This window comes from Scomber japonicus, chromosome 22, assembly GCF_027409825.1.
Source record: "Scomber japonicus isolate fScoJap1 chromosome 22, fScoJap1.pri, whole genome shotgun sequence".
NCBI lineage: Eukaryota > Metazoa > Chordata > Actinopteri > Scombriformes > Scombridae > Scomber > Scomber japonicus.
The window spans coordinates 9,907,640-9,935,290 of NC_070599.1; the positions used below are offsets into that span (position 1 = coordinate 9,907,640).

Sequence of the window (27,651 nt, forward strand, 5' to 3'; positions counted from 1 at the left end):
CGGGGACGGACAACACCCACAGAAAAGTAAGGTGGACATCCGCCCCGATGCCTCTCCCCAACCAGCCGTTTGGATTGACAAAAAGTAGTCCCGTAAAAACTATTAAAGTGTACTCCTGTTAGGTTGCATTCTGGTCGATGAACATGAGATTTATTGCTTTCTTTTGCAAGCAAATCCCTACTGAGAGGCTTTGTTAAGAAAAGCAGCATATAAAACTGCCTCCCTGCAAACTCACACCATGACTGGTGTTTACAGTTCATCTAATAGATTTAAATGGCATCGATGAGAAAAGATGCGGGTGTATTTTGTGGGAGCTGCAGTTAGTTTAACACTCTTAATCTGCCATCTATCAAAATCCCATAAATTAAGGGACTACTTGCCAGTGTGTCGGCGGAGGGATTCGTCAGCTGTGCATCTCTGTGCTGAGGCAGGCTGTCCAGACTTACACTGATGTATGCATGGTGGAGAAAAGGGCAGCAGAGTGGGGCACATTTGAACCGGGTGTGTGACTTTGTGCTGCAGCATTAACTGACACATAAGTAGCCTTAATGCACTTGTTTTAATTGATTAGTTATTTACCATGTCGAACAATTCAAAGAGTGAGTCCTGCCTCGTGCCTCTATGAGTGTGAGTGTGTGTGCGTGTGTACGTGCGTGTGTAGGCTGTGTGTGTGTAGCAGGATATTTCACACCTGATGCTGGTAATAAACACAATAACCCCCTCCACACACACACACACACACACACACACACACACAACAAGAACCCACTGTTGGCTTCACACGTGTGCCTGCTGACATGTAACAGCCTGTTACATGCTCTTCCAGCTTCTCCTCTACTTTCTCTTTGGCACCATCACCACCACCACCACCACCTCCTCCTGTTTTTTTCCCCCACATCTTCCCAGTTTTCTCATCTTCCCACCTCCTCTATGTTCTCTCCCCATTTGTCACCCCCCCCTCCCCTCACTCCACACCACCACCACTACCACCACCTTTCTATCCACTGTTTCCTGCACCTCCTCCATTTGTCTACCTCCTCTCCTCACAGCTCTCCTTCCTTTAACTCCTCCATTTCCTCCTTCTCCATTACTTTCTCCCCATCCCTCCTCCCCCTCTCTCCCAGCTCCTGTATATCTGCCCCAATTCTCCTCCTCCTCCCCCCCTTTCCTCTCTCCTCACTCCCTCGTGCCCCCTCCTTGTTTTTTTGTTTCTCCTCCTTCCTCCACTCTCTTTCCATTTCTCCCCGTACCTCCCTCCTCTCTCCCTTTTTCCTTTGCCTCCTCTTTATTAATTCTCCCCCTCCACTCCCTCCTCACCCCCCTCCCCCCACCCCCCACTTCCTCTCTCCAATGATGACTTCTCTTCCTCTCCTCTGTCTTTCCTGCCTCCCACCTCCTTCCTCTTCATCTTCTTCCTCACTCCTCCTGTATGTCTCTCTCGTCCTGGCTTCTTATCTGTCTTTCTCTATAGCTGTCTCTCTCTCTCACATCTCTTTCGACTTCAGCTGTGTGTGTGTGTGTATATGTATGTATGCGTGTGTGTGTGTCTATGTGTGTGAATGTGCGTGTGTGTCTACGTGCAAATTCTTCCCTTCCCCTCCCCCCGCCCTCCCCCTACGATGACACAGTAAAGCAGTTTCGCTTCGCTCACCTCCAGCCCTCCTCACTGCCTTCCCTCCCTCCCCCTCTTCCTCTTCCTCCTTTCCTCCTCTTCCTCTCCCGTCTAATTTTCACCCCTGCCACTTCCTCCTCTCTCCCTCCTCTCCTCTCCCCCTCCTCTCCTCTCCTCTCCTCTCCTCTCCTCTCCTCTCCTCCTCTCCTCTCATTAGTCAGTGTCCATGAAACTCACCATTCCACTGTCTCTCTTCTTGCTCAGTCCTCCAGTCTCTAACACATCCTCACTAATGAACAACACCCCCCCTCTCCCTCCCTCCTTCCTTCCCTCCCTCAGCTCTCCTTTTATCTTCCTCTTCCTCCCTCTGTCCTCCCCTCTCCTCCTCCTCTGTCCTCCTCTCCATTCGTCATTCCATCTCTCTCACCCTTCCCTTCTCTCCCCTTCTCGCTCGGATTCCCTTCGATCTCTAACAAGTGACTGTCCCTCTCACTCTCCCGTCAGCTTGCTCTTGTTCCACTTCCCTCCCTCCCTTCTTCTCTCCTTTGTCTTTCTCCACCTGTCTCATTTCTTCTCCTTGCTTGTCTATCACTCCGCTCTTCTCACTTTTTTTGTCGCTAACCTGTCTGTCTCCTCCTCATCATCATCATCCATTCTCCTCATCCGTCTCCTTCCTTCACTTCTTCCATTTTTTTCTCAACATAACTCTTCCTCTTTCCATCACTCCTTACTGTGACTGTTACTCATTCCCTCCACTGGATACTCTGAGTTTGTGTGTTGTCTCAGGAGATGCACATGTGTAGAAGAATCAGATGTGATGAGCTCTTCCTGCATCTTTACTCATGTCGCTGCATGACACACACTAATATGACTCATTACAGTCTGCCACAAGCTCACAGTGACGTACATGGATCGTAGTATCTAAATCCAAAAGGATATAAGTAATAAAATGATGTAATAGATAGATCTGTAATGCTGGATGTTACAGCACTACTTCCTGTTATATTTTCCATATGTCATCACACACAAGATTTGTGGCCCTTTTTTCAAAATGTAAGTCACCGTAGTCTCTCTTAAGGCCTTGAAATGATCTTTAAAGGGAAACTTCGTCCTGAGTTCTCTCTATCTATAGATTTGACGTGATATGCTGAGATGTGGAGATATTGGTTATTGCTGCTTTCTCATTAGCATTCAACTTGTGTTGCCTTACAAGAGGAGTAAAGACTCAAAGTCTAAAATCCTGCTCGTGGCCTCATCAGGCTGCAGTGTTCAATGTAATTCACAATGTAAAAGTGTTAGATGGAATAAATGACATACTGATCATTTTTCTATCCTAATCTCACCCGATTGTTTTTAATTTTGGTTAATCCTTTTTTTGTACTTGATCCATGATTTTCATTTTTCATATCATATATTTTGAATGTTTATTCTTATTTATTCTCAATATATGCGTTTTGTTTCTAGAAGTCCATGTATGCATAGTTTATGGATTGTAACCTTTCATTGTTTAAGCTATGGCATCATTTTTTTTAATTTTAAGGGGCAAACATTTTTCACTTTTTTAATCATTTCAACAATAAGCAGGTAGGACTCATGGTTAGTTCAAGTTACAATATAGATCTATCCACAGATTCAATTAGAAAATCAGGAACAAATAAACTGGGTCATAGTTTTAACTCCAACTCCAGTGTGGGACTGGTATGAAGAAAGGTATGTATAGCATGTTGTCTGTCTCCATAGCTGTATACTGTATGTGTGCACAGTTCAATCCTACCGCATGTGAAGTAGGTAGAATACATGAATGTTACTTTACAGCCTTCTTACTGCACGCAACAGGTTCTGTATTTTGTGGGTTGGGCTCGCCATCCAGTAATGGAAAAGGGTTTCTTTGGAATCTCTGAAATCTCTGTTGATGGCTCTGAAATCTCCTCTGAAGTCGTCTTAAGAGGTCACCAACTCAGAAAACCTGACCGGTGTGATGCATTGGCACATAAGCTTAGAAAATGGCATCATGCCTCAGTGCACAGACTTGAGCAGATGGCCTACTCTTCTTTTTATCCACGAATTCCAATAACAACACTTTGCTATCACTGAGGATTCAGCTAAGATTGGCACTTTGATCTTTCACCTTCACCAGCATGACCAGTCAGTAGATGGTCAGGCGGTGGGCTGAAACTTTTGATTGGCTAAAGTAAAAGTAAACTTGAATTCATTGGCTATTTTCCAAGTTTATCAACAAATCCGTTTCTTTCTATCCTTTAAACTATCTCAAACATGTAATATGTAATAGAAGATTATTTATTTCAAGTGGATTGTATAATTGAATATTAATACAGAGATTTATTTTGTATTACTGATGTAGCTGCTCTAGAAAACACTGGATCCTCCTCTTGAATAAATTTACCAGACATGGTTTTATGTGACTTGTGTACCAATGAACATTTTTGATGAAGGTCGTCAAAAAAGCATAATCCAAGCACACTCTCATCCTTTGAAGATCATGAATATTTGTAAAAAAAAAACAACATCTTCAATATTTATCTTGAAGAATCGTACACTGAAAATGTCTATGAGACAGCTTTAAAATGTGTCAAATGAGGCTAAAACTCACTACTGAAATTCAGAACAATACAAATCTTTCAGGTTTTTACAGGTTTTGAGACAAACTTGGCTCACACCGCTTCACTGCTACATATAGAAGCTGTCAGGTCCATGTTGTGGACAGGAGTCACAGTTCAAACACAGTCAGCCATAAATCACTTCCAGTTACTGCACAGATACCGAAATACCTCTACAAGACACAGATAGTAGACATTTCCAGGCCATATGTATACATGCATTTCATCTCATGAGAATCTTCAGTTGTGGCTGTCTGGTCTGTGTGTTGTAGCCTGATTCTGTGTTGCAGGACTCGCTGTGCTGAGAGAGGCCTCTTCCTCATCCACCATTCTCCCCCACTCCTTTCCACACTGCATCTGTTGATTCCCTCTCTCTCTCTCTCTCGCCCTCCTCCCCTCTCCTTTCCTCCTCCCCCCTGCTTCCTCGCTCAGCCCATTGCCTTCTCCTCTCCCCTCCTCATCTTCATCTCTCTTTTCTTTATGATCTTCCCTCTTCACCCCCCCCCTCCTTTGCTCTTAACTGTTTTCCTGTTACATCTCCCTTCTCCTCCATATAGCTACTCACTCACTCTATCTATCTTTCTTCTTTGTTCTTCAGAAAGAACACCACACACACACACACACACACATTGCTGAGCTGTACAGAGGGATTTGTGCATGTGTGTATCAGTATATATGTGTGGGTGGATGTGGGAGGGGGGGGGGTTATCCTGAATTTCATTATCCACTCCTGCCAGCACATACACACACATTATAGGTCACTTTTAGGCACATGACATAGACTTACAGTCATTTCCTGGAGACTTACCCCAACCCTAACCACTACAAAAGCCCAAATCATCTAGTTTCTAGAAATTAGTCAGTCAGTAACCAAAAGTACCATACACACACACACATCTGTAGAGAAAGGTCTGAAGTGGTTTTGTTTATATATATATATACTGTATATGTTCCTTCTTTAGCACTGCATGTGAAGAAGGAGCTGTGTCTCAAGGACCAGCAGGCCTCTGTACCAACTCTCAGAGCATCGACGCGCCCCCTACTGACACATGAAATAAATAGTTCTTCTACTGACAGCCAAGAGACAGATTCCCCCAAGACAAAAGACTGTAGGCGGGGTTTCGAGACGGGGCCATCTGCGTGCTGGGGAGGGCTGCTGTGTGTGTGTGTGTGTGTGAGAGAGAGAGAGAGAGAGAGAGAGAGAGAGAGAGAGAGAGAGAGAGAGAGCCCCCGACACAAGGCCTTTATTTGCATTATGAAAAAGTGGCTTGTGTAGGTGGCCATCTCATATCCCACCAAGCCAAGAAATCACAGTTGTAGTCAGTGATGTATTGTGTGATATTCCCCTCTTTTGTTTTGCTGACATTGGCTTTACTTTCTCATTGTTTGGGGTCACGCAGACCCTACTACTCTATGTAAAAATAATAAAAGATGAGAAGAATTACAAAATCAACCATTTTCCCTTTTCTTTTTCTTTATTAATATTATTATTATTATTATTATTATTATTATTATTATTATTATTATTATTATTTTTTATTTTTTATTTTTTTTACCTTATTACAATAAAACCCAAATTATAAAGAAAAGCACTAACACATTTAAAGCAGGTGAAAAAATACATAAATTACTATAAAACATTGTTATTACACCAAAAATGTTGTATATACACACACATATATATATATATATATATATATTGTATACAATAAATTAGCAATCCATGAACTATACTATGTATTTAGTCAAAAAGTATTTCACAAACATCCTTTTCAATGAGCTACTCATATTTAGGGTCCATTAAACCCCTGAGAGGTCAAACTCCTGGTTAGATCTCTTATGAACAAACTTTTGTGTAAAACTTATATGGGAATTGCAACGGCTCATGCTGTGTAAACAAAAGTATTGTCAGTGCCAGCCACAGCTATAGAGAATAGAACATATAAACATCTAACATATTTAACCATGCTTTACAGCTGGTGTCTCTGGGATCCCAAATAACAGTAATGCCTGATTTTCTGTAGCAGACACCTGAAACATGTCACTTCAAAATCAAGGTTAAAAGTAATTCTGTTAAAATTAGTTAAACATCAAGAAGCCATGAAGTATCAATCATTCTTATTGACACTAAAATCTTAGCTCAGACATTTAGTTGATTAAATGATTAAGAAATTATTCTGCAACCATTTTGATTATCGATTAACAAAAATGCTTCCAGCTTCCTAAATGTGACAATTTGGTGCTCTTTCTTTATAATATAGAGAGTTATTTGAATATCTTTGGATTGTTAGCTCATGGTCAAACACAACAAGTAATTTGAATATGTCAGCTTGAGCTCTGACACTTTATGATGGGTGTTTTGTGCAGTGTTATCTCACATTTTGAGAAATTAGTAATTGCACCCCTAGAGGGTAGAAGATGTACAGGCCAGTACAAAGAAATAACAGTGTTACTGTAATTTTCAAGTAAAGAGTTAAGTCAGTGTTTCTGTACTCCATAGTGAATTTCGGCTATAGTGACCTTGTCATACTTATGCTTGTGTCTCCTTGGGAACCACTCGGTGTTCTTATACTATTTCTACAGAGGCCTATAGTGTGCCTTTGATATATTATGCCTCTCCATTTTTGTGTGATGCACCTAATGAAAGAGTATGCAGCTGTATGTTCTGTGCTGCAGGGTAAATGAAGATGCTGCAGTGTGTCCTTGTTTTACACTCCACCAGCCAATTACTGGGCTTTTTTCCCTGCAAGAACAGGCATCAGGAGTAAAGGAATGCTCATAAGGAGGCAAAGGCACTAAAAGTTAAAACAAAGGCTACATTTTCTATTGCCTTATCCTGTCTGTAGCTTAATTCTAGGTTTGAAAGAAATAAACGGTTGCAACATCAATTGAGGGATTTTATACCCTACACCGCCACCTAGTGGTAACAGTTCCGAACTGCTTCTCTAATCATTGTGAATATGCCAGGAGCTGATTTCACTCTCTGGGGTTCTTTAAAAGTCATTTTAACACAAATGAGCCAGAGATGGGTCCCTCTTTGACCATGGACTCCACATCTGAGAATTCAGAGTAAACTTTTTCACATATTGTGTCTGGTTTTTAAAAAATCTTAGGATGGGAACTGAACAGAAATTTGAAGGTGGATTCCCAGGAATGCTTCATGCAAGTATGACTGGAAATCCCCATACCCCACCTTCAAAATTGTTGAGTATATATTTGTACAGTTAAATATGACAAAGGCAGTAGTCAAAACAGACCTTAAAAACTCATATACTTTAAGACACCTAATAAGTCTGTACATAATTCTACTAATTTGGATATTTTTTCTGCAGAATTCATTCATTTTGTGTGAAAAATTCTTTATTCATTCAAAACATGTCCCTCAGTTTCACTATGAAATGGTCTGTCAAAGATAAATGATGTTGTCAAATTGTTTTGTTCATTCATGCATTTCTATACTTAACAGGACACAGTCTCAAAAAGTGAGTGTATCTTCCTTTCAAAAGTCCACTTTGAATTATATCATATACATACATCTCTAGCTACAGCCAATATAAGCTATTGAAAATTACTCTACAATACCATTCAAATAACAAAATGTGTTACCTTTACTCAAAATAGTTGTCTCAAAATCTGATTAATACGATATACGTCGAAGGGAAAATCCAGCCTAAAATAGAATTAACATTTCAATTAACATTATCATTTTTGTAATATGCAGCTCACCTTTATCATAATTTTAGCTTTATATTGTTATCTCTCTTCGCTAAATGACAGAATATAGCACCAATGATGTAATCCAGAGACAGAGACAAACCCTGGAGCTGCTCCATCTACAATGAATAATGGAACAACTACCAGGACACTTGACAGAGCCCATGGTGATATTACCCATACACAGCTATGTTGTCTGTTATCTGTTCACTTTAAATTAAACTGGGTGTGAAGGCCTCACTTTCATTGTTAGACATTTTGACGTGCCACATTAGGAAAAGCACAGGTGTAAATAATTCCGGAATTCCATTTACCTGCTTTGGTTTCAGGTTGTACCGATCTGCTGGCTGTGCTGACTCAAACTGTCATGCTGTCATGGCTTACTGTGATACTTAAAGTCAACAAAGCCATTGTTAATGCTATTACTAACACCTGTGATTATCCTGCTATGACAAGTCAAAATGTCTGCTGTGAGTTGTTAACAGCTCCACTAAATAGAGATTTTTTTTACCTCTAACCTGCTTACATGGTTTCATTCCAATAAACATTAAAATGTTCCAATATTTCAGCATTAATCAAAGATTAGAGAAAAAGAAACAAAACCGAAAACAGATTTGTGTGTTAGAACTATTTCTTCGTTCCTCTCCCATTAATGATCTCACCAACCCTCAGATTTATCTAGTGACCCTTTGGAGGGGCCCCACCCCTAGGTTGGGAACCACTGGACTAAACTAGCTAACACTGATGCTTATATAAATTATCCAATGATGTCATATATAATAATATCTCAGTCATAGGGACAAAGCACTACTTTTACTACTTTAGCTACATCACTCATAATACTTATGTACTTTGACTGTAATACCTTAACTACATCGATCTCATAATATGTACTTTTACTGTAATACTTTAACTACAGTACATCAAGCTCATAATACCTCTGTTAAATAGGATTTTCATGTAGGATTTCCATTTATAATAGAGTATTTTAATGTTGTTCTTTGGGTACTTATTTAAGTAAAAGGTCTGATGATTTCGTCCACCACTGGTTTACATGTTTACATATTAGTGGTTTCATATTCTTAATAGGTGACCTGTATATATGATTTATAAAGAATAGAACATTGGGAATAAATTATATTAAAATAAATGACATTATGGTGAAATGTGATTAAAATCAGACTGCTGGTGGAGTATAATTTAGGTTTCTGTGTTCCAAGATTGAGTTTTTAGTAATCTAATAATTTTAATTGTATCACATGTAAAATGTCACTCCCACCTCCCTGCACTGCTGATGGTTATATGATATGTTAAATGTTATATGTTGTTATGATGGCTTCATAATAGCATCTGGCATGGAAATGTGTGTAGAGGTCAAAGGTGAAGTGTGATGTGTTTCTTGACCCGGTCCAGCCCTCCAAGGGTCTGTCGTCACTTTCCAAACAAGGAAACCACATTCGCGCTGAAGTAGTGTTGCCTTCACGTGCTGTCGGAAATATGTTCAGCCAATAGTTAACAAGATTTTATGCACTGTATAAGGTAGCGTGGCCGAGCGGTCTAAGGCGCTGGATTAAGGCTCCAGTCTCTTCGGAGGCGTGGGTTCGAATCCCACCGCTGCCAGGGAATCTTTTCTACAGATAAGAGGTGTTATACAATATCAATAATGTCCAAATAATAAGATATACGGTTGATTGTGTGGCATGTTAAGTCAATGTAAGGAATGATTCTGTTTCAGGGACTGGTGGTAATGAGAATGAAAAGTATTCAGAGAATTCAGTACACTGTGTACAGTGTTTCCCAACAGGAAATCTGACACAGCTGAGTGGTGTCAAAAATCAAAACATTTGTGGCACAGTATGATTTGGTATTTGTTTTGAGACACTTACATGAAAATGTACAAGGTTGCTGGTTATTGTCAGCTGAGGGGTGCTGCAGTACTATATTTATTTGGTCATTTGTCTTTATTTTGGCAATTCATGTTATTATTGCATTTTTCACATCATCACATGTGATTCAGTTTGTTTAAGTGTTTATGTATTTGTAAAGTGCAACTGAACTAAACTCACCTGAACTTTAATACATGAGCAGAGCTGTTGAATCAACAGACACGTTTTTGGCAGTTTTGTTTGTGATGATGAAAAAACAACAACACAATAATCAGACCTCTCAGTCACAAATATTCATTCATTCAATGTGTTATCTGAGCAACATTTGGGAAACAACTTTGTTAAAGGTGATTAATATTAGAATAATCTTCATTGGCCAAGTATGTTTACGTACATACAATGAATTTGATTCTGGTTTAGTGGCTCTCAGTGTACTTACACAGAATAACAACACAACAACCTTAAGAAATAAACACAAGGATATACACGATAAAGCAGCTTTCACACAGGTTATTGCAGCTCAAAGTGATTCACAGATGACTGACTAGCTGATAATAAAACAGAATAAGAATAGACTGCAAAACTTAAAAACATTGAAACAAAACATTTGAGACCAATGTATGCGAGAGATACATGCTGGAAATGTATGAAATAAAATAGATTTAAACTATAAGATATAATAATGGTAGTAATGGTAAAACAGAGTAGATTAGAAAACAAAACAAAGGCAAATAAAATAAATGAGAGGGAATATATATAAATTATAACAAAATAAAAGAGATAGGTTTTAAGGGAAGAATGTAAGGAGTATTGATATACATATTAAGTCATTACATATGGTTAGATGACACTTTACATACATACAGTGAGTAAAGGTAGATAAATATACCTAGGCATTTTACTTAATAGTACATTAAAATGTAACAAACCCCCTTCAATAAAATACAAGAAACTCCAAGGGCAGTCGCTTTGTGTTTACTTTTCTTTTCCATCTGGGGCTCAGTGGAGTCTGAGAAATCTGAGCTTTGGCGGAGCACGTGAAGGCCTCATGGTTGGACGCGACGGAGAGAAGAGGAAAAAGAAAAGAGCGAAGACGGGACCTGAAAGAAATTTAGCCTCGCGGTCTTGGCGCCACTCCGACTGAAAAAGCGGAATAAAGCGGCGAAATAATTTTTCCACAGACGTTTTAATCAGATGTGCGTCTAGCTGCGGCTCCTCTGTGTGTCTCACAGCCGCGGGTCGGTGCTGTAGTTAGCCAGCTAGCCTCGTTAGCTCACTCTCTATCTATCATTGTCATATTAATCTGGCCGCCTTCTCTCTCTGTCTGCAGTCACCATCGTACTAATAACTCAGCAACTGTGAGGCTGATCGATAACACACGGCCGCAGAAATGGGGGTGAGTTTGACGTGTTTTGCTTCATGTGGCAATACAATGAAAGGTGAATGCGTGATGGTGAGAAAGAAAGAAAGAAAGAGGAGAGGATGGATGGATGTAGCCGTAGGTGTTGGTTGGCTGCGTTAGCCGCAGATATTTGGGCTTTTTCAGCATTATCACCGCATTGTCCTCGCCGCTGTGCACTGTTAACTTCCCCCTGTGTGTGCGTGGAGATGTTATCACCGTGCTAGCCGTGTTAGCCACTTAAATATGCCTTTCTTTTAAATGACGGCCGCTCTGCTTAGCTGTGAATGCTAATCACTTTCTTGTGTACATCATTTTCTTTCACCAAAGCAAGCCAGAGTGTGCTGCTGAAGCCCACAGGGATATAACACACTGGATATAATGTGCTTGTTGGCTTTAGCCAGGCCTGATCTGAGTTAGTTTCCACAACTTTATCTAACCATAGCCCCCCTTGTAGGCAGACTTGACTTGATCCTCCACTTTCACTCCAGATAAACCGATCCACGTGTTTCCACAGCACCAGCTCAGTCTGCAGCCTCCTTGTGCTTGGTACAGAGTTCGTGCTCTCAGCTCAAACTTGGCAATTAAAGTGCATTCCTTCCCCCTATTATTACACTCTCCTGTCCAGGTCTGGATCCAATGAAGGAACTGAGCTAATGTTTGTTTGTCCACTACCATTGTTTAGTCCATGAGGCTTCAATGCACCATTTCTGCACTGTAAACAGCCTCTGCAACCTTGATTAACATGCTGTGAGGGTTGTGCCCTTTTGTCTGCATTCAAGTGTGATACTGTTCCACTAAGACTGCAACTAATGAAAACTTTCATTACTACTTAAGATGCATTGTTTTAGTGTGATTAATTGATTAATTTAATTTAAAAAAAGGTGAAAATCGCCATCTACTGTAAGTCACACAGAAGCCAAGGTGACTTCCTCAAATAGTTTAAAACCAAGAATATTACATTTACACTGATGATAAAACAAATGCAGCACATTCTCACATTAGATGGGCTGAGCTGTGTGGTTTTTATAAAAGGAAATTGTTTTTTGTAGAGGTGGTAAACCACCAAGAACCTGATGCATCTTGTCACATGATCACTTTAGTGAGTAGATAATGGCCTGAAGAACAGCCTCACCCACTACATGTGTAGCTTTTGCTCTGTCAAAGTGCTCTCCTGCTCCTTTCCTCTTACCCCCCCTTCCTGAAAGTTACTACAGCTCTTCCCTGAAGTGTATAAATATTTTATATATATATTTAAAATATATATTTCAGGTGAGGTGGCAAACCTCCGGTACTTAATGGCACAAGGTTGGCTAATTCCACCAGCAAACAATCCCTTAAAAATAAAAGTGTCAAACCACTTGTGCCGTGAGCGAATAAGCGCTAATTTTCTCTGCGAGTTACAGATGTCGATAATCAAAAACATCTTTTTAACAACTATTGCACGCTCTATTCTGGAGCATTTACAACAGCTTTGAACTTTATGTGTATATGTGTGTGTGTGTGTGTGTGTGTGTGTGTGTGTGGTCTTGGCTGTTTCAAAGCATAGATGCAGTCATCTGTGTGAATTATTGCTGCACCAGAGCTGATACTTAACGTTGGACATTGAGCCAAAAGCAGGCTAAATTAGAGTATCAGTATCAGGATTTTTTCCAACACTATAATCCCACACTGATGGTAATATGCAACATGAGCGATCTAAACACTCCCCTGCTCTAATGGTGATGTGAAACCCACTGATATGAATGCAGATGCTCTTTCTAACTGACAGGATGAGCTTAGTCATAATATTCTTTATATATGTATAGCTATCGCTGTTGTAAATCAGTGTTTTGATTTGCATGACTCATCCTTTTGTCTCACTTTGTGTGTGTGTGTGTGTGAAGTTTGTCTTATAAAGTCTTTGTTGTCATGTTGATTTGTAGCCCACGCACAGAAATGAACAGTACTGTATGACATTTAAGTTTAGGGGACATCTACAAATGCATAGGCGAATAAATAATTAAATATAAGGAAGATTCGGTTTCTGCTTTACCCAGTTGTGAGTAATTAATACTGTAATTTGTGCATTCCTGAAGTATTTTCCTGCTGATTTAGAGTGAAGTTATGGCTCTAACACAGGCTATTCATTACATAAATTGTATTAACTAGAGGCTGACTGAATTGCATTGAATTGTTTTGCTTCATTCATTGTTTGAGTCTCCATAGGAGCGGATGATGAATCACAGGCTGGGCTACCTTGTTCTTTAATCACACTTCAAACCCGCGCTGTAAAAAAACAAAAAGCTGACTAACCGACATTGGCTGCAACTTTTTTTATTTTTTTATTTTTTGCCGTGTCCCGCCAGATATTTGACAAGCTCGTCTCGCTGTGTGATTTCATCAAAGTTTTGAAATTCTTCAACATTTAATCACTGGAGATTACAGGCTTGATGTGTCTCATATTGTTCCAGTTAAAGACACAGTGAAGGATGGCATCATATTTTAATCGGAGGCAGCCAGCACTAAATTATTCTCACAGCTCCACGGTGGACGCACAGATGAAAGGGATCAGTTTGAATATGTAATGCATCATGTGAAATAAAGACGGGGATGATTACATGACAAAATAAAAGCACAAATGAATTAAATAAGTGGATTATTGACTAATGAGGATTATGAAGTCCAGACCTTCATTCTTCCATATGCACGACTGCACTCACGTGTGTTTTACTGCACAGTTATAATTAATTGTCTGTCAGTGGGTGAGTGTTGCCCTGAGTGGTTGAATAAATTATGTAATTCTGACACATCTGTCTCCTTTTTCTTCTCCCTCTTTGCTTTTCTTTCTCTACTCTGTCCCTCTGTCCCTCTATCCTCCTGTCTCCTCCTCTCCTCCACACTTATTACCTGTTCTATTACCCCACTCCCACCTCCACCCATTTCCTCCATTTCACCCCATCCTCCCTCATTTCCCACACGCAGAGGAAGTCCAACCGAGCGAAGGAGAAGAAAGCCCGGCGTCTGGAGGAGAGGGCGGCTATGGACGCCGTCTGCGCCAAGGTGGACGCTGCCAATAAGGTGACTTCACCGCAGAGGTTAACCAGTGAGGAATAGGCCAGGTAGAGGGGTCAAAATGATGACAAAAAAAATAAATCAAACAGAGGTAGAGGTCTTGGTTGCGTGCTAGCTGCCAAACAAATTACAAATATGTGGCTGCATAGTTCTTACAGTGGATAATGGCGTCGCTTTGTTGTTTAAAAATAAATGTCCTCATGGCGCTGTGAAGTGCTTCACATAAAAGCATCCACCACTTGGCCCCTTTTCATGCTGTTGTAGGCTTTCCACTGGATTCAGATTGCTTGACTTTGGCACGTAAAATCTCTATTGTGAGCTGTGTTTTTTCTCTTTTTTTTTAATCCTCTGTTTAGTTACAGTCATACATATTTTTCCATTTAATGACACTGAAAGCCAGGAATGCCCCGTTTGCCCTAATTACAGCCGTAATTGATATGCACATGGCAGGAAAAGTCAAATCCAGCGCCATATGTTTCTCTATGCATAATTAATCAGCATTATTAAAACCTTTTAGACGTGAAGCAGAACACACAGCAGGCGGCTCCAGCAACTCAGAGGTGGGCTACACGGCCACAACATGGCTGAGGTGGGAGAGCAGGGGCAGTAAACCTTTTTTTTTTTTTACGGGAGCCCAGAGGAGAACAAAGCTCGCACAGTCACAGTTACGAGCCGAGCTGCAGCGGCTTCCTCAACAAGCTCTCAGCAGGCCTGGCTGAGCTTATTACTTTTTCTGTGTCACTTTGTCCCAAAATGGGGCGCCCTGTGCTGCTCGCCCTCTCTCTCTCTCTCTCTGTCTCCCCCTCCCCTCCCTCCTCCCCCCCGTCCTGCTATGCTGTTGACACGCCACCTGAGAAGGAATGCAAGAAACCCTCTCAAAGTCACATTTTATTACTTGTTTACGTTCTTGCCAACAGTAATGAATCTTGACTTGGACTATTGTTTCAAATAAACAAATAGTCTATTCATTGCTTTTTTCCCTTTTTCTCCAAAGTTTTTAACCTGATTCTGGTAGGTTTCCCTGGGTCCTAATATAGGAGGGGCGTAGATGTATTACATTATAGGACCAGAGGGACCATAAGTAAGAGCTTCTGTTTGGAATCACTGTTATAAACATTGTAAGGCTCATTTAAAAGTAGGGATGCCCAATCACATTTTTTTCATCTTGATCCAAATAGCATAATATAATATATTCATTTTAAATGTCTAATGATGAGTAAATCTGAACTGATATTTATTTTCTTCATTTTTACCCAAATAAAACTGCACAGTTCACACGCCTTTACCCAGGGGCCCAGTGTCCCAGTGTTATTATGCCTGACTAATGGGGCTATAACACTAATAGCCCTGTAATTTTCCTGACTGTATGGGTCCCGTTTGGGCTATTTAGGGAGGTATAGATTAGAAATGCAGTCTATTTTATTGTGTGTGTTTGGGGGTTCTTGACTGATTCAGTTTAAAGGAACAGAAATGGAGAAGATTTCATTACTGTTAAATCTCCTCATTATTTTCCTCCTATGGTGATGTCTTGAAATGTTGTTCCATCCAATCAACAGTTTAAAAACTCAAATATATTTAGTTTATTATCATATGAGAAATAGAAAAGCAGAAAGTTCTCACAATTTAAGAAGCTAGAATAAATAAATGTTTGGCATTGACTGTAGGAAGGGCAACGTCGACTGGCCCAGACTGAAATATCTCAACAGCTGCAGGATGAGGTTTTGTACAGATGTTCGTGGTTCCCAGATGATGAATCCTAATGACTTTGGAGATCCCATGACTTTTTCATAGCACCACTATGAGGTTAACATTTTGTGTTTTTGAGTAAAAATGTCGTAGCAACTATTGCATGGATGGATGGAATCAATCAACTAATCGTTTCAGCTCTACATTAAGGCTCTCTCGAGGACAGGAATTAGAAGCCGCAGCGTCAGTATCTTTTAGAAAAACAGCATGTGCACAATAAAAATCTAACAGCAGTGGGCTGAGACTCTGGAAAGGGGGAGGGGTGGGGGGCACAACTGATCATTTTGTGTGTGTTTTTTTTTTTGAAAACACTCAAAAGCTAATTTTGCCCCTTTTGCTCACAGCTTGATGACCCACTGGCTGCCTTCCCAGCCTTCAAAAAGTACGACAGAAATGGGTATGTATTGTTTTTTCAAGTCTTTATAAAGGACTTATTCAGTGTTTCATGAACCACACACTTGTTCTATTTCTTAACCAGAGGGGACAGTTAACAAAAAAAGTTCTGGTGGTATTTTAGCTTCTGTCTGTTCCTCCCTGTGACTTTCTTTCACTCTTAATTCAGCATGCATACACTCATACTGTATTATTGATCCTGTTAACTTATCCTCCTCCACCCCTCTAGGCTGAACCTGCAGATAGAGTGCAAGAGAGTGACCTCCCTCAACCCCCTGTCTGTGGAGTGGGCCTTCGAACTCACCAGAGCCAACATGCAGACACTGTAAGACATCCGCTCGGCTCGAGGAAACACACACAGTGACTCGTCTTTCACAGATATGAATGAACAGATTCACTTGGTTTGCGAGTGTGGGAGATTACAGCTCAGAAACAGAGGGAAGAAGAAGTGCAGACGAGCCAGAAATTCTTTAGTGACATCAAACAGCGACTAAAAGATGTGCATCAGTGTGTTTTTTTTCTCAGCAGCTTTAAATGAGAATGAATTAGAGCCTGCGGAGAAGAGAGAAGAGGTAGAAGTTATGAGATAGAAGCCGAGAAATGAATGATGTCAATTTATCTTCTTTCAATTTGCCAGGACGTGAGCGGTGTTCAGTTTGGCGAAAGGGCGCAGTCGGTCGAAACTTTAATTTGTTCCATTTAGAAAAGGCGTCCTAATGACCGGGAGAAGCGTGAGGGTGAAATGAGGGAGTTATGTGTGAGTTGACCCCATTTTTTCTGTGCTTGTAGGTACGAGCAGAGCGAGTGGGGGTGGAAGGAGAGGGAAAAGAGAGAGGAGATGAACGACGAGAGGGCGTGGTACCTGCTGGCCCGCGACTCCGACTCTGCCCCCGTGGCCTTCTCTCACTTCCGATTTGACGTGGAGTGCGGGGAGGAGGTACTATATTGGTAAGATGCCGATCCCTGAGTTTGTGTATTTTCATCTGTTGCTTTTATTTTCATCAGTATTTCATAGCTAAAGAAGTTTTTTCACTCTTTACTGCTACATGACATAGTGTTGTTGTCTTGTCTCTCCAGCTACGAGGTGCAATTAGAGAGCAGAGTGAGGAGGAAAGGACTCGGCAAGTTCCTCATCCAGATACTACAGCTCATCGCTAACAGGTAAAAACTGAATGGAAACATGAAACGGGTTAATCTGTCTGTGGCACTCAGCCCTAAACCAAATTGTTTCCTACTGAGTACATAAGTCTTTATAAATAGGTCACAAATGGTTTAATTTTTTTTTTTAGAAGGCTCTGTAATTTCCTAAAGCAATTATAATAAATACAAACAGGAGTACATTGTGAATTTTTTTGGGACCGTTTTTAACTGTAGATCAATACACATTTGATCATTCTAACGAATTTGCTGACAAAAAAGAAAATATAGTATATTGCCTGACTTATGTTTTTTAAATTTTCTTTTCTGCTCTTTCTATCCAGTACACAGATGAAGAAAGTGATGCTGACAGTTTTTAAACACAACCACGGGGCTTATCAGTTCTTCAGAGAAGCTTTACAGTGAGTATACAGCTGCCTCTTTTGGAGATAACAGTTTAACTTTGCAGTATTCCTTTTTAAAGGCTTTAACCTTAGTAAACATGAACTCTGAGTGTAATCTAAGGTGAAAAATACTTATCTCCATGCTTTTAGAGATTACAAATGCAGCCTGACTGATATATTGGTCAGCCAGTATTATCAGCTGATATTGGCCTATCACAGATATCAGTATCTGCATATGTGTTGTCCGATATGCACTTACTCATTTAAGCAACATTTGTATGTATCATTGGTTTTCTTAATTCAAGTTTGCCTAACACATTTTTTGTTTAGTTTAAAATTAATTAAAATGAACTTTAAATTATATTATAAAATAACTTAATAGTGAAGTTTACACTTTCAATATATTGATGCAAAAAAAAAAGAAGACAACCATAAGGCAGACTGATTTAATGTATAGATTTGCATGTTGTCCAAAACACATTTTCTTTTCTTCTAGCCAGTGGTTCCAAAGCTGAGGGTCAGGACCCCACAAAGGGTCGTATGTTCAGTATGAAGGGTTGCAAGATGATGAACAGGATTTGAAAGTAGAAAAGACAAATGAACGCAACACAAAATGATGTAAATCTATTAGACTTTCCTGTGATCTTCTTCAAAAACCTTGTCACATGACTCGTCCAACCTGCTTAGTCCTTTTTAACCAACCTTTTCCTCTCTCTCTCTCTCTCTCTCTCTCTCTTTCTCTTTCTCCATCGTTCTAGATTCGAGATCGACGAGACCTCGCCGAGCATGTCCGGTTGCTGTGGCGACGACTGCTCTTACGAGATCCTGAGCCGGCGGACCAAGCATGGCGAGGCCTCGGTGGGACACACCCACGGGGGCGGGCACTGCGGGGGCTGCTGCCACTGATCGACCGCAGCGACATCCGCCGATTGGTTAAAAGCCAGCAACTTTCATGGCTGTGTGTGAAAGCTTGAGCTGCCTGCTACTTGGCAGGCGTTTTGAGTTTGAATGGCCGTCTCCATGGCCGTTAAAAAAATGAACCAATGGTGGAAATGCGCCATACCTGGTTACAGATATTGATGTTGCATTATGGATTGAGATTTCTGTGTCTTTTGTGTGTCCCTGCTACAAAAGCAGTATGCAGTGTGAGCTTTCACACATAGCTCCTGATTTTTTTTTTTTTTTTTTCCTACTTCTTGGTTCGATGTCCAAGCCGTCTTTTCCCATCCTCTCATCCCAATTAATTACTATTAGTGGTTCCCAGTAAAGAACAAGCTAAGCATTGCTGACATTTTCTACCACTGCAGTGAACCTCATCCCACCCCGCTCTCATTTCCTCATGTGCTATACTGCAGTGCTTAACATGGGTTACTGGCCTGGGGCTGTGTTATAGAAACTTAGTGTCTCCAGTCAGGTTCTCTTCAGTCTGAGACACAATTGATCTGAGGTTGTAAATTCTTCTGTATCGATAATTCAATCCCGTACTCAAATCAACACGGTTACTAAGCAGATCAGATTTATAGTCCGTTTCTGTAATACAGCTCCTGATCTCACTCTGAGACTACAAGCTTGTTTCACTGAACCAGGGTCCACGATTAGGCTGACAGACTCAGTTTTATGTCCCTTTTAAAAATCCAGTTTGAGAGCCCCCGCTGCACCCCTAACATTATCTGTTATAATACAAGTTATATGCACATATGGCTTGTAGGTTGTTTTTGTAGTGAAAGCACTGCAGCTAGCAGCAACTGCACTGTTTTGAACCACGTTGGCTCGTGATACTACTGTTACATGATTACAGTATAAGCACTACCAATCTTCTCTTATATTCTGTTATGTTCAGGTGATACCTAGGTGTAGACCTCTGCCCTGCTTTTATTTTATTTCTTTTACTTACGAGACAATATCGTGTTTTTCTTGATTATGCTTTCTCTTTTTTCTCCCCAGTGAAATTAGTAAAAAAAAAAAAAATCATCCTTGTCTTATCATCACGTGTGCTGTAAAATCCGCATCCAACGCTCCAAAATAATTCCAGTACGACCCCGTCGCTCGTTCAGACTGCCAACTCGCTTCAGCCTCTACCCGTGTTTCCTTTTATCAGAGGTACAACTCCAAAATAGTTTATGCTCACTTTTCACTCTTTGTCTTCATGTTTTCCTCGTTTCCATGCTTACAGACAGACATGGGAGATTTGCCTGCTTCAGTTCTGTTAAAAAAAAAAAAAGAAAAAAAGAGACAAAACATCCTTTCCTTTCTCTTCGTGCCTCACTCCTCCCTCCATGTCCTAAAGACACTGAATGATGACACCAGACCCGTTTACGTTACTCTCACCTTCAGTCACCTTTGTAAATTTTGCATCACTCCCCGCTTCGTTGTCTTCGTTTCCGAGAGGTACTGATGATAAGTCGATGTTGACGTTAGCTTCAGCTGTATTTTTTAAAAAAAACTACTAAAACCACCCTCCATCCCTCCTCTATATTTTGTTAGCATGAGCAAATCATATTGATTTAACAGGGATGAGGACTGGTAGAAGTCACCGCTTCATTTTGTACAGTGGCTGTCATTAATCTTGAAGACGAATGGAGGAAGGAACACGAATGGATTAATGGTGAAAGTTATTGCAGAATACTGGAGGTTTTTTTTTTTTTTTTTTTTTTTTAAATGGATGTTGCTCTTCTCCCCCACCCCCCCCTCCTCAGTAATCACCTGTTTTCCCAGCCCACTGTCATTAGTTTGCATGGCGAGATTTCAAAGTGTTAAATTAACCTTGTAGTCTAAATGAAGATCACACAACAGCGATGTCGCTTCTGAACGTTAGCTGCACTGTTTTGAACGCGTGTCTAAAATCCTCACGCGAGTCCGATGCCGTGACTTCTACTTCACACAATAGAACATCGGCGTATGGTTAAAGAGGATTTGTGTGTGACGTTTGAAGTCATTGCTCTGATTTGTTATTCTTAAAAGCATCTTGGAACAAAGTCAGAACTGTCAGATTTGAGTAATGATTAAAAAAAAAAAAAAAAAAAAAAGATGCTTTTAGGTCCCGCTGAGGATTTTAGAGACCACATTGCTAGTAAATCTAGGCTGCTGTAACCACTTGGGTCTTGTTGAATCCATATCTGTTTACAAAAACCTTCAGGGTATCTTTAGAGTGCTAGTAGAGTGAGTTAGATTTTAGAAACCACCATAAAACCCTTAAATCCAGGACTTTAGTCAGTTTGTTCAGATTTCATGTGGGCTGGAAGGGTGAGAAGATCTCTTTACACTACTGTGGATGTTTTTTTTGTTTTTTGTCCCTTGAAAAACAGGTCATATGAAAGCTTAATTTGAGATTTCAAACAGATAATAAGACACCTGGTTAAAGTATGTGAAACAGGGGGGATTGAAATGTGAAGCTGACGGACACTTTGTTTATTATGCGATTTCCTACACGGGAACAAAGATGTATTAGCAACTCAAAAAAACAACAAAAAAACACTTTGATGCTCCTGGGGTGAAAGTTTCTGGTTGTTGGAGTAAATACTGCATTGTGTTTCATGCTTGGTTGAACAATGATCATGAACAGCAAGAACAATTAAATAACATATTGCTCGTTTTTAGTTCTAGACTACCTTCTGATGAGTACAGTAATTAATTTTTTACTGCATAGAGTACAATAAAAAAAGAGGATGTTGTACATAGTGGTAGTATATCAACTGACTGACAGTCTCTCTCTCTCAGGTTAATCAAACGTAATCAAACCTCATCTGTTTTACTTAACAGCCATGTTGTCAGTTCTGGGTTGGCTGGATCGGATTGCTCCACTGTTTGATCTAGAGTCAGTTTTTGCTTGTGTCATGCCCATTTTAACTAAAGAAACTGATTTGATAAAACTAAAAAAAAGAAAAAAGTTCAATTTTTAACGAACAGGATGCTACTTTTCAGAAGGGTCTGTAATTTTTGTGTTAAATTGCAGTAAAAGTAGCTGCTGAAAGGCCCCTGAGCTCCTGCACCTGTAAATTTTTCATGAAAGTGAAACTTGACACAAAGTGTGAACTGACCCCAGATCAGCACTCAGCGGTCACATTCAATCCAGACAGGTGGGCTGTCTTTAAAGGAGGCTCATTGAGGTGAAAATGCTTTTTGTGAAAAATATCCTAAGTTGGAAAATGAGCCTGAACTTAACCAATTTATTTTAAGTCAGTGGGGTTCTTCTATTTTAGAAAATGGTTACATACCCGCACCAATCACAGATCCTTCTCTTGGTCTTTTCTCTCTGTATATATATAAGCTGTTGTGGATCCATCTTCATTTTCATTTCTAGGCCTTTTACAGGTTAAAAACACTTTTTTAAACATGATGTGAAATTTAAAGAAAACTCCATGTTTGAGAGTGAGTGTTAGAGTCCTGTCCATAAACGACAATGAAAGGGAAAACTAAGTCATTCTGCCTTGTCAGTGTTTTATTTGTATGTTACAAATAAAGGAAAGTTGTTTGACTTTTCAAGAGATGCCCTTTGGTTTTTATTATTATTTTTGATTATAATCATGCATTTATGTATACAACACTTTTCAAGGTACACTTTACATATAAGATGAAAGAAAAACACAAAAGCAAGAAAAGAGAAAATTGAAAAGATAGATGTTTTCTGCCGGGAAAAGACAAAAATAGATAAACAGGAATCATAAAACAAAACGAGATTGCATGTCAATAAGTTAAAAACTATTACATCAAAAATGAATTAGCTTTAAGTCATAATTATGGTAGTAAGTCAATAGTTTGAATTACTAAGTAAAAAGTCATAGTATGTCAGAGTCATGAGCTAGAAAGAGATAGTATTAATTTTGACTTATCTTATACTTAAAAAATATAAGTGCTCTGCCATTTGATGACCCAACTCTCATGGGATTATAAGACACCGTTACAAAGCATCCATACAAACAAACAAAAAACAAACCCCAAAACATAAAGTTATAATGCAGAAAAAATAATAACACTAATCAGCAACATCCAAAATAATCATCCACCTCTTACTGATCCAAGGTTTTCCTCCTGAACACATTTTTTTTACCCATTTATTTTTCTACATGTAAAATATATTAATAAAATATAATTAAACATTTTTTGAATGGCAGTTGTTGTGCATCCATGTGGAACTTAGTTGTGTACCTACATGTTTTTGGGGGGACTCCTTTCTGTGTGGCGCTCAAACCGGAAGTTGTTGGTGCATTGCTGCAAAAAAAAAGAAAAAAAAAGAAATGTCAAAGCTAAGCTGAATGAATGGATGTTTTGATGCACTGAGGTGTCTTCTGCTCACATTAGTCCAAAATGACATGAAGATTTCAGCTCGTCACTGTCTGTAGCGCTGCTGTCGTCCACCATTTCCCGCCTTTGGTGAGTGTTTGAATATGAAAATGATTTACTGTGAAAACATAGCTTAGCTCACACTGATTTACCATCCTGTTACATGTATATTCATATTAGCCGACCTTCTCAGAGAAAGCACACACAAACCCGTCTTTAACCTCAACATGTATGGCTTTAGCCTCGCACAAATTAGCATATTTTTCCTGAATGGGAAACTTATTTCAGCTAAATGTTGAGGCACATTTGAACACATTTAAATAGCTTTAAGTGTTTAGGTTAGGTTGTTCGAGACGCAAATAAACAATTAAAATACAATAAAAAAGAGTCAAAAATGCTTTATAACTAGTAATATTTATACCTCCTTTTTCAGCTGGTCAGGGTGCCATGGCAACCAGGATGAAGCTGAAGCTGAAGACTGTGTTTGTGCTCTACTTCATGGTCTCCCTGTTGGGCCTCGTCTATGCACTGATGCAGCTTGGTAAGTGGACAAGACCTGACCCCCACTGGTAGTGTAAAAACTGTGTCCGTAAATGCATCAATTCTGTGTCAGTCTGAATGTAGAGTGAAGAAATGTGGGAAAAATTCAAGTTGCACGCATCTCCATGCCTAATTTGACACAGAATAAGGAAACATAGTGGGGGATGAAAACAACTCTGACACAGCGGGTTAAAAAATGTACAAAAAAAATATATTTCTTTGCTGTTACACATAAAACTGCCTCCTCCGTTTCTCCCTAATGTTATGCAGGTCAGCGCTGCGACTGCACAGAGCATGACCTGCCTAAAGATCGTACCATATCTCGGCTGCGGGGGGAGCTGCACCGTCTTCAGGAGGAGATGAGGAAATCGGAGGCAACTAAACAGCCCCAAAAACAGCTAGTCAAGCCCACCCAGCCCACCATCTTTGTCATCACCCCGACATACGCGAGGTAACCAACAGGCAGATTTCCTCGCTACATTTTCTTCTCACTATCCTCCAGTTCTTTTTCACACCTAAACACACTGTTGCTCTGATTTCTGTCCGTCCAGGCTGGTGCAGAAGGCCGAGCTGACTCGTCTATCTCAGACCTTCCTCCATGTTCCTCAGCTTCACTGGATCGTGGTGGAGGACTCTCCACACAAGACGCCTCTGGTGTCAGACCTCCTGGTCAAGAGCGGCCTGACCTACACACACCTACACATGCCCACCGCCAAGGACCGCAAACTGCAGGAGGTGGATGCATCGCAGTTTAAACATTCTCCTCATTTAATTATGGGCAATTTTAGCAATTGTCAGTCTGACTGATTTTTCTCCACCTCAGGGTGACCCCAGCTGGCTGAAGCCTCGTGGAGTAGAGCAGAGGAACGAAGGTCTCCGGTGGCTCAGAGAAGACAGAAGGGCTCAGCAGGGAGCATACAACCAGCAGGGAGTGGTTTACTTCGCTGACGATGATAACACGTACAGCCTGCAGATATTTGAAGAGGTGGGAGTTTGTGTGTGGATGGAGTGTTTTTATTTTTAGAAGGAACTAGTTTAGGTTGTCACTGATGTGTGCAAAGTGTACAGCTGATGACATGTGTTGTGTTAAATGTGCTGTGACTGGAGGAAGAAAACAAATGTTGCTCTTGTCTCATGTCAGATGAGGAGTACCCAGAGAGTGTCGGTGTGGCCAGTGGGGCTGGTTGGAGGGATGAAGTATGAGAGGCCTGTGGTGGAAGGAGGAAAGGTAGGTGCTGTCTGTGCTTGTAAATAGCCAATAGAAATGTGGTGTTAATCATGAGAACTCTAGCTTTGGTTATCAGGTTTGTCTAATCTCCTTCTCTGATTATGAAAACAATGTTTTTTGTTTATGTGCACTATAAGTTTTCTTAAAGTATATATCATAAGTCTTGTCGGTCAGCATTGCATTTTAAAGGTGACATTTGTGGTAAATTGATAAGTATCAGTGCTTCTCTTCTCTCCTAATTAATATGTCATTGGAAACACTCAAACTGAATTGTTACTAATACTGTATTTGTGTTTTTGATGATTGTATCAGGTGATACGTTTTCATACTGGCTGGCGTCCCAGTCGTCCCTTTCCAATGGACATGGCTGGATTTGCTGTGTCCCTCAAACTGGTCCTGGCCAATCCAGAGGCTTGTTTTGATGGAGAAGCACCAATGGGTTTTCTGGAAAGCAGCTTCCTTCAGGGATTGGTTACCATGGACGAACTGGAGCCCAAAGCGGACAACTGCTCTAAAGTACGAGTGTGTGTGTGTGTGAGAGTGTGTGAGAGTGTGTGTGAGTGTGTGTGAGTGTGAGTGAGAGACAGTAAAATATAAATGTTTATAGCAGATGATCCAGTTTAGATGAAAATTCTCAAACTTGTAAATCATCACAGACAAAATGTGTGAATATATATATATATATATATATATACATATGTGTATTAATAATATGGTCCTGGTAGACTAGTTACACTTATTATAGAAACTGCTGGAAGTTTTTCAGAAGTTAATTGGGACACAAAATGTGTGATTTCAGGCATAATTTTGTATTTGATTTTATATTCATTCTTTGTGTGTGTGCAATTTGTAGGTGCTGGTTTGGCACACACGGACAGAGAAACCCAAGATGAAGAGAGAGGACGCTCTGCAGGCTCAGGGACTGGGTTCAGACCCGGCTGTGGAGGTCTGAGGAACACACACAAACACACACACACACACACACACACACAACACATGGTGTCAAGCCTACTCTGCTGTTTAATGCTGCATATGTAACTCTGCATTGTAAATACTGTAAAAAAGAAAATATAGGTTAGAGGTGACGTTTAAATTTACCTGGTTATGACTGTATTTTTTGTGTGTGTCAGCTAGTAAATGTACACAAGTGTGTGTACTGAGTGAGTGTGTGTGTTGTTGCAACTGTACTGACTGTATGTTAGTGTACATATCAGAGTCTCCCTTAGTTTTAGTGAGTTAGTTAAGTTTTCTTTGTCCAGCAGTAGAGAGGATGAGGACTCTGGAGTTCAAGTAACTACCAGACGGGGGCGCCAGTCTTAAATTTTGCAGAGCCATATTGTTACATGACCGGTCCATTTTTGATTAAAGCTGGAGTTATTATGTATCATTAGTGGAGTTTTACATGTTTACGTGTGCTCAGTGGAAATCCTGCGGTGTAACTCATCCTTGATAGCAGTTAGATGTTTTTTATGCCAAGCTCCTCCGGGTCTGGCTCAGCTTCCTGTCTCTGTTCCCTGTGATGGTTGGCCAACTGGTCTGTACCCTAATTCATCAGTGCAGCCACCAACATGTCGACTGATTTCTGACTGAGATACAGCAACAGAGCACTTTATTCATGCATGGCTTCTGTTGTTGCGTGATTAGTGTCTGTGAGTCTGTATTTTCAGCCGTATAGATGCTTAGAATTCTTTTAACCATTGCCAAAAATGACATCATCATCATCATCATCATCATCATAGCATGATAAAAGTCTTTATGCAACATGTGTAATCACAATGTGGTAATTTGCTGTCAAGATAATAGTATAGTAAAGCAAAGATGGTGCCAATTGTTTTGACAGTAAACATTATCCAGAACAAAAACAGCAGGTACAAAATGCATCGAATAGTGAAAAAAGTCCTCCTAAATAGTTGTTGCCTTGTCTTTATCTCACTCTCATACACTTGTGATACAGACAACTGGTGCAACCTAGCAACACTGTGCTGCAGCATTAACAATAATAAATACAGAGATGCAGAGGCTCCACACCCTGTGCAGTCGTAGAGGTAGAGCTCAGAGCGCAAAATGCTGGTTAAAGCATGACACCAGCTCTAACCAGTATTTTCATGTATATATATATATTTTAGTGATGCTTTCTAAAAATCACAAGATTTGTGGTATCCATTTAAAGCCACAAATTAGAGAACAGCACTGCTGAAGCTCATATAAATTCCTTATGCAATAACAGAATACAAAACACAGTGTCAGTGTTACGTTTCCACCCTTTGATGCTCACTTGAATTTGCCTTTAAGAGGCAGGAAATCCCTGATTCTTTCCAAAAGGGATATTTCACAATGTTTGAGAACAAAAAGCTTCAAATATAAACTGAGCTACTTGAGCTGTGCTTGATTATCTGCCACAAAACATCCTCAGAGATTGGATGAATGAGGAGCAAAATAACCTTGAAAGCTCAACAAGTGTTCCTCGGCTACTGTTGTATGATACTGTAAAAAACAGCTAGTGCCTGCTTACGTGTAATTAGTGCCTGTAAGTCAGTTCTCTACTGGTGTATAATGTATTTATTACTGTAATCAATTGTTCCTTACATTGTACAATGTGATGATGTCTATCCCTGGACTTGACAATAAACCTAGATCATA

At 40.1% G+C, this 27,651-nt stretch overlaps 2 protein-coding genes and 1 non-coding gene across 4 annotated transcripts; all 3 read left to right on the top strand.

Annotated features, from left to right (window-relative positions):
• The first annotated feature begins 9,482 nt into the window (after window positions 1-9,482).
• trnal-aag (transfer RNA leucine (anticodon AAG)) lies at window positions 9,483-9,564 on the top strand. The gene has a single exon. It is a non-coding gene; the product is annotated as a tRNA-Leu (tRNA).
• Window positions 9,565-10,893: 1,329 nt separating this feature from the next.
• On the top strand, window positions 10,894-19,623 carry naa40 (N-alpha-acetyltransferase 40, NatD catalytic subunit). 2 transcript variants are annotated; one of them, XM_053343774.1, is made up of 9 exons: window positions 10,894-11,068; window positions 11,161-11,226; window positions 14,194-14,289; window positions 16,374-16,426; window positions 16,652-16,747; window positions 17,212-17,370; window positions 17,500-17,583; window positions 17,904-17,981; window positions 18,722-19,623. In XM_053343774.1, exons 2-9 carry the CDS (start codon window positions 11,221-11,223, stop codon window positions 18,867-18,869), a joined length of 720 nt encoding a protein of 239 aa, XP_053199749.1. In that variant the 5' UTR covers window positions 10,894-11,068; window positions 11,161-11,220; the 3' UTR covers window positions 18,870-19,623. The 2 variants fall into 2 exon arrangements, with proteins under 2 accessions (XP_053199749.1, XP_053199748.1); XM_053343773.1 differs by having other exon boundaries at window positions 10,894-11,226.
• Window positions 19,624-23,206: 3,583 nt separating this feature from the next.
• Window positions 23,207-27,651, top strand: b3gat3 (beta-1,3-glucuronyltransferase 3 (glucuronosyltransferase I)). The gene is made up of 8 exons (XM_053343770.1): window positions 23,207-23,333; window positions 23,677-23,784; window positions 24,054-24,234; window positions 24,335-24,518; window positions 24,607-24,768; window positions 24,925-25,011; window positions 25,324-25,527; window positions 25,865-27,651. Exons 2-8 carry the CDS (start codon window positions 23,691-23,693, stop codon window positions 25,961-25,963), a joined length of 1,011 nt encoding a protein of 336 aa, XP_053199745.1. The 5' UTR covers window positions 23,207-23,333; window positions 23,677-23,690; the 3' UTR covers window positions 25,964-27,651.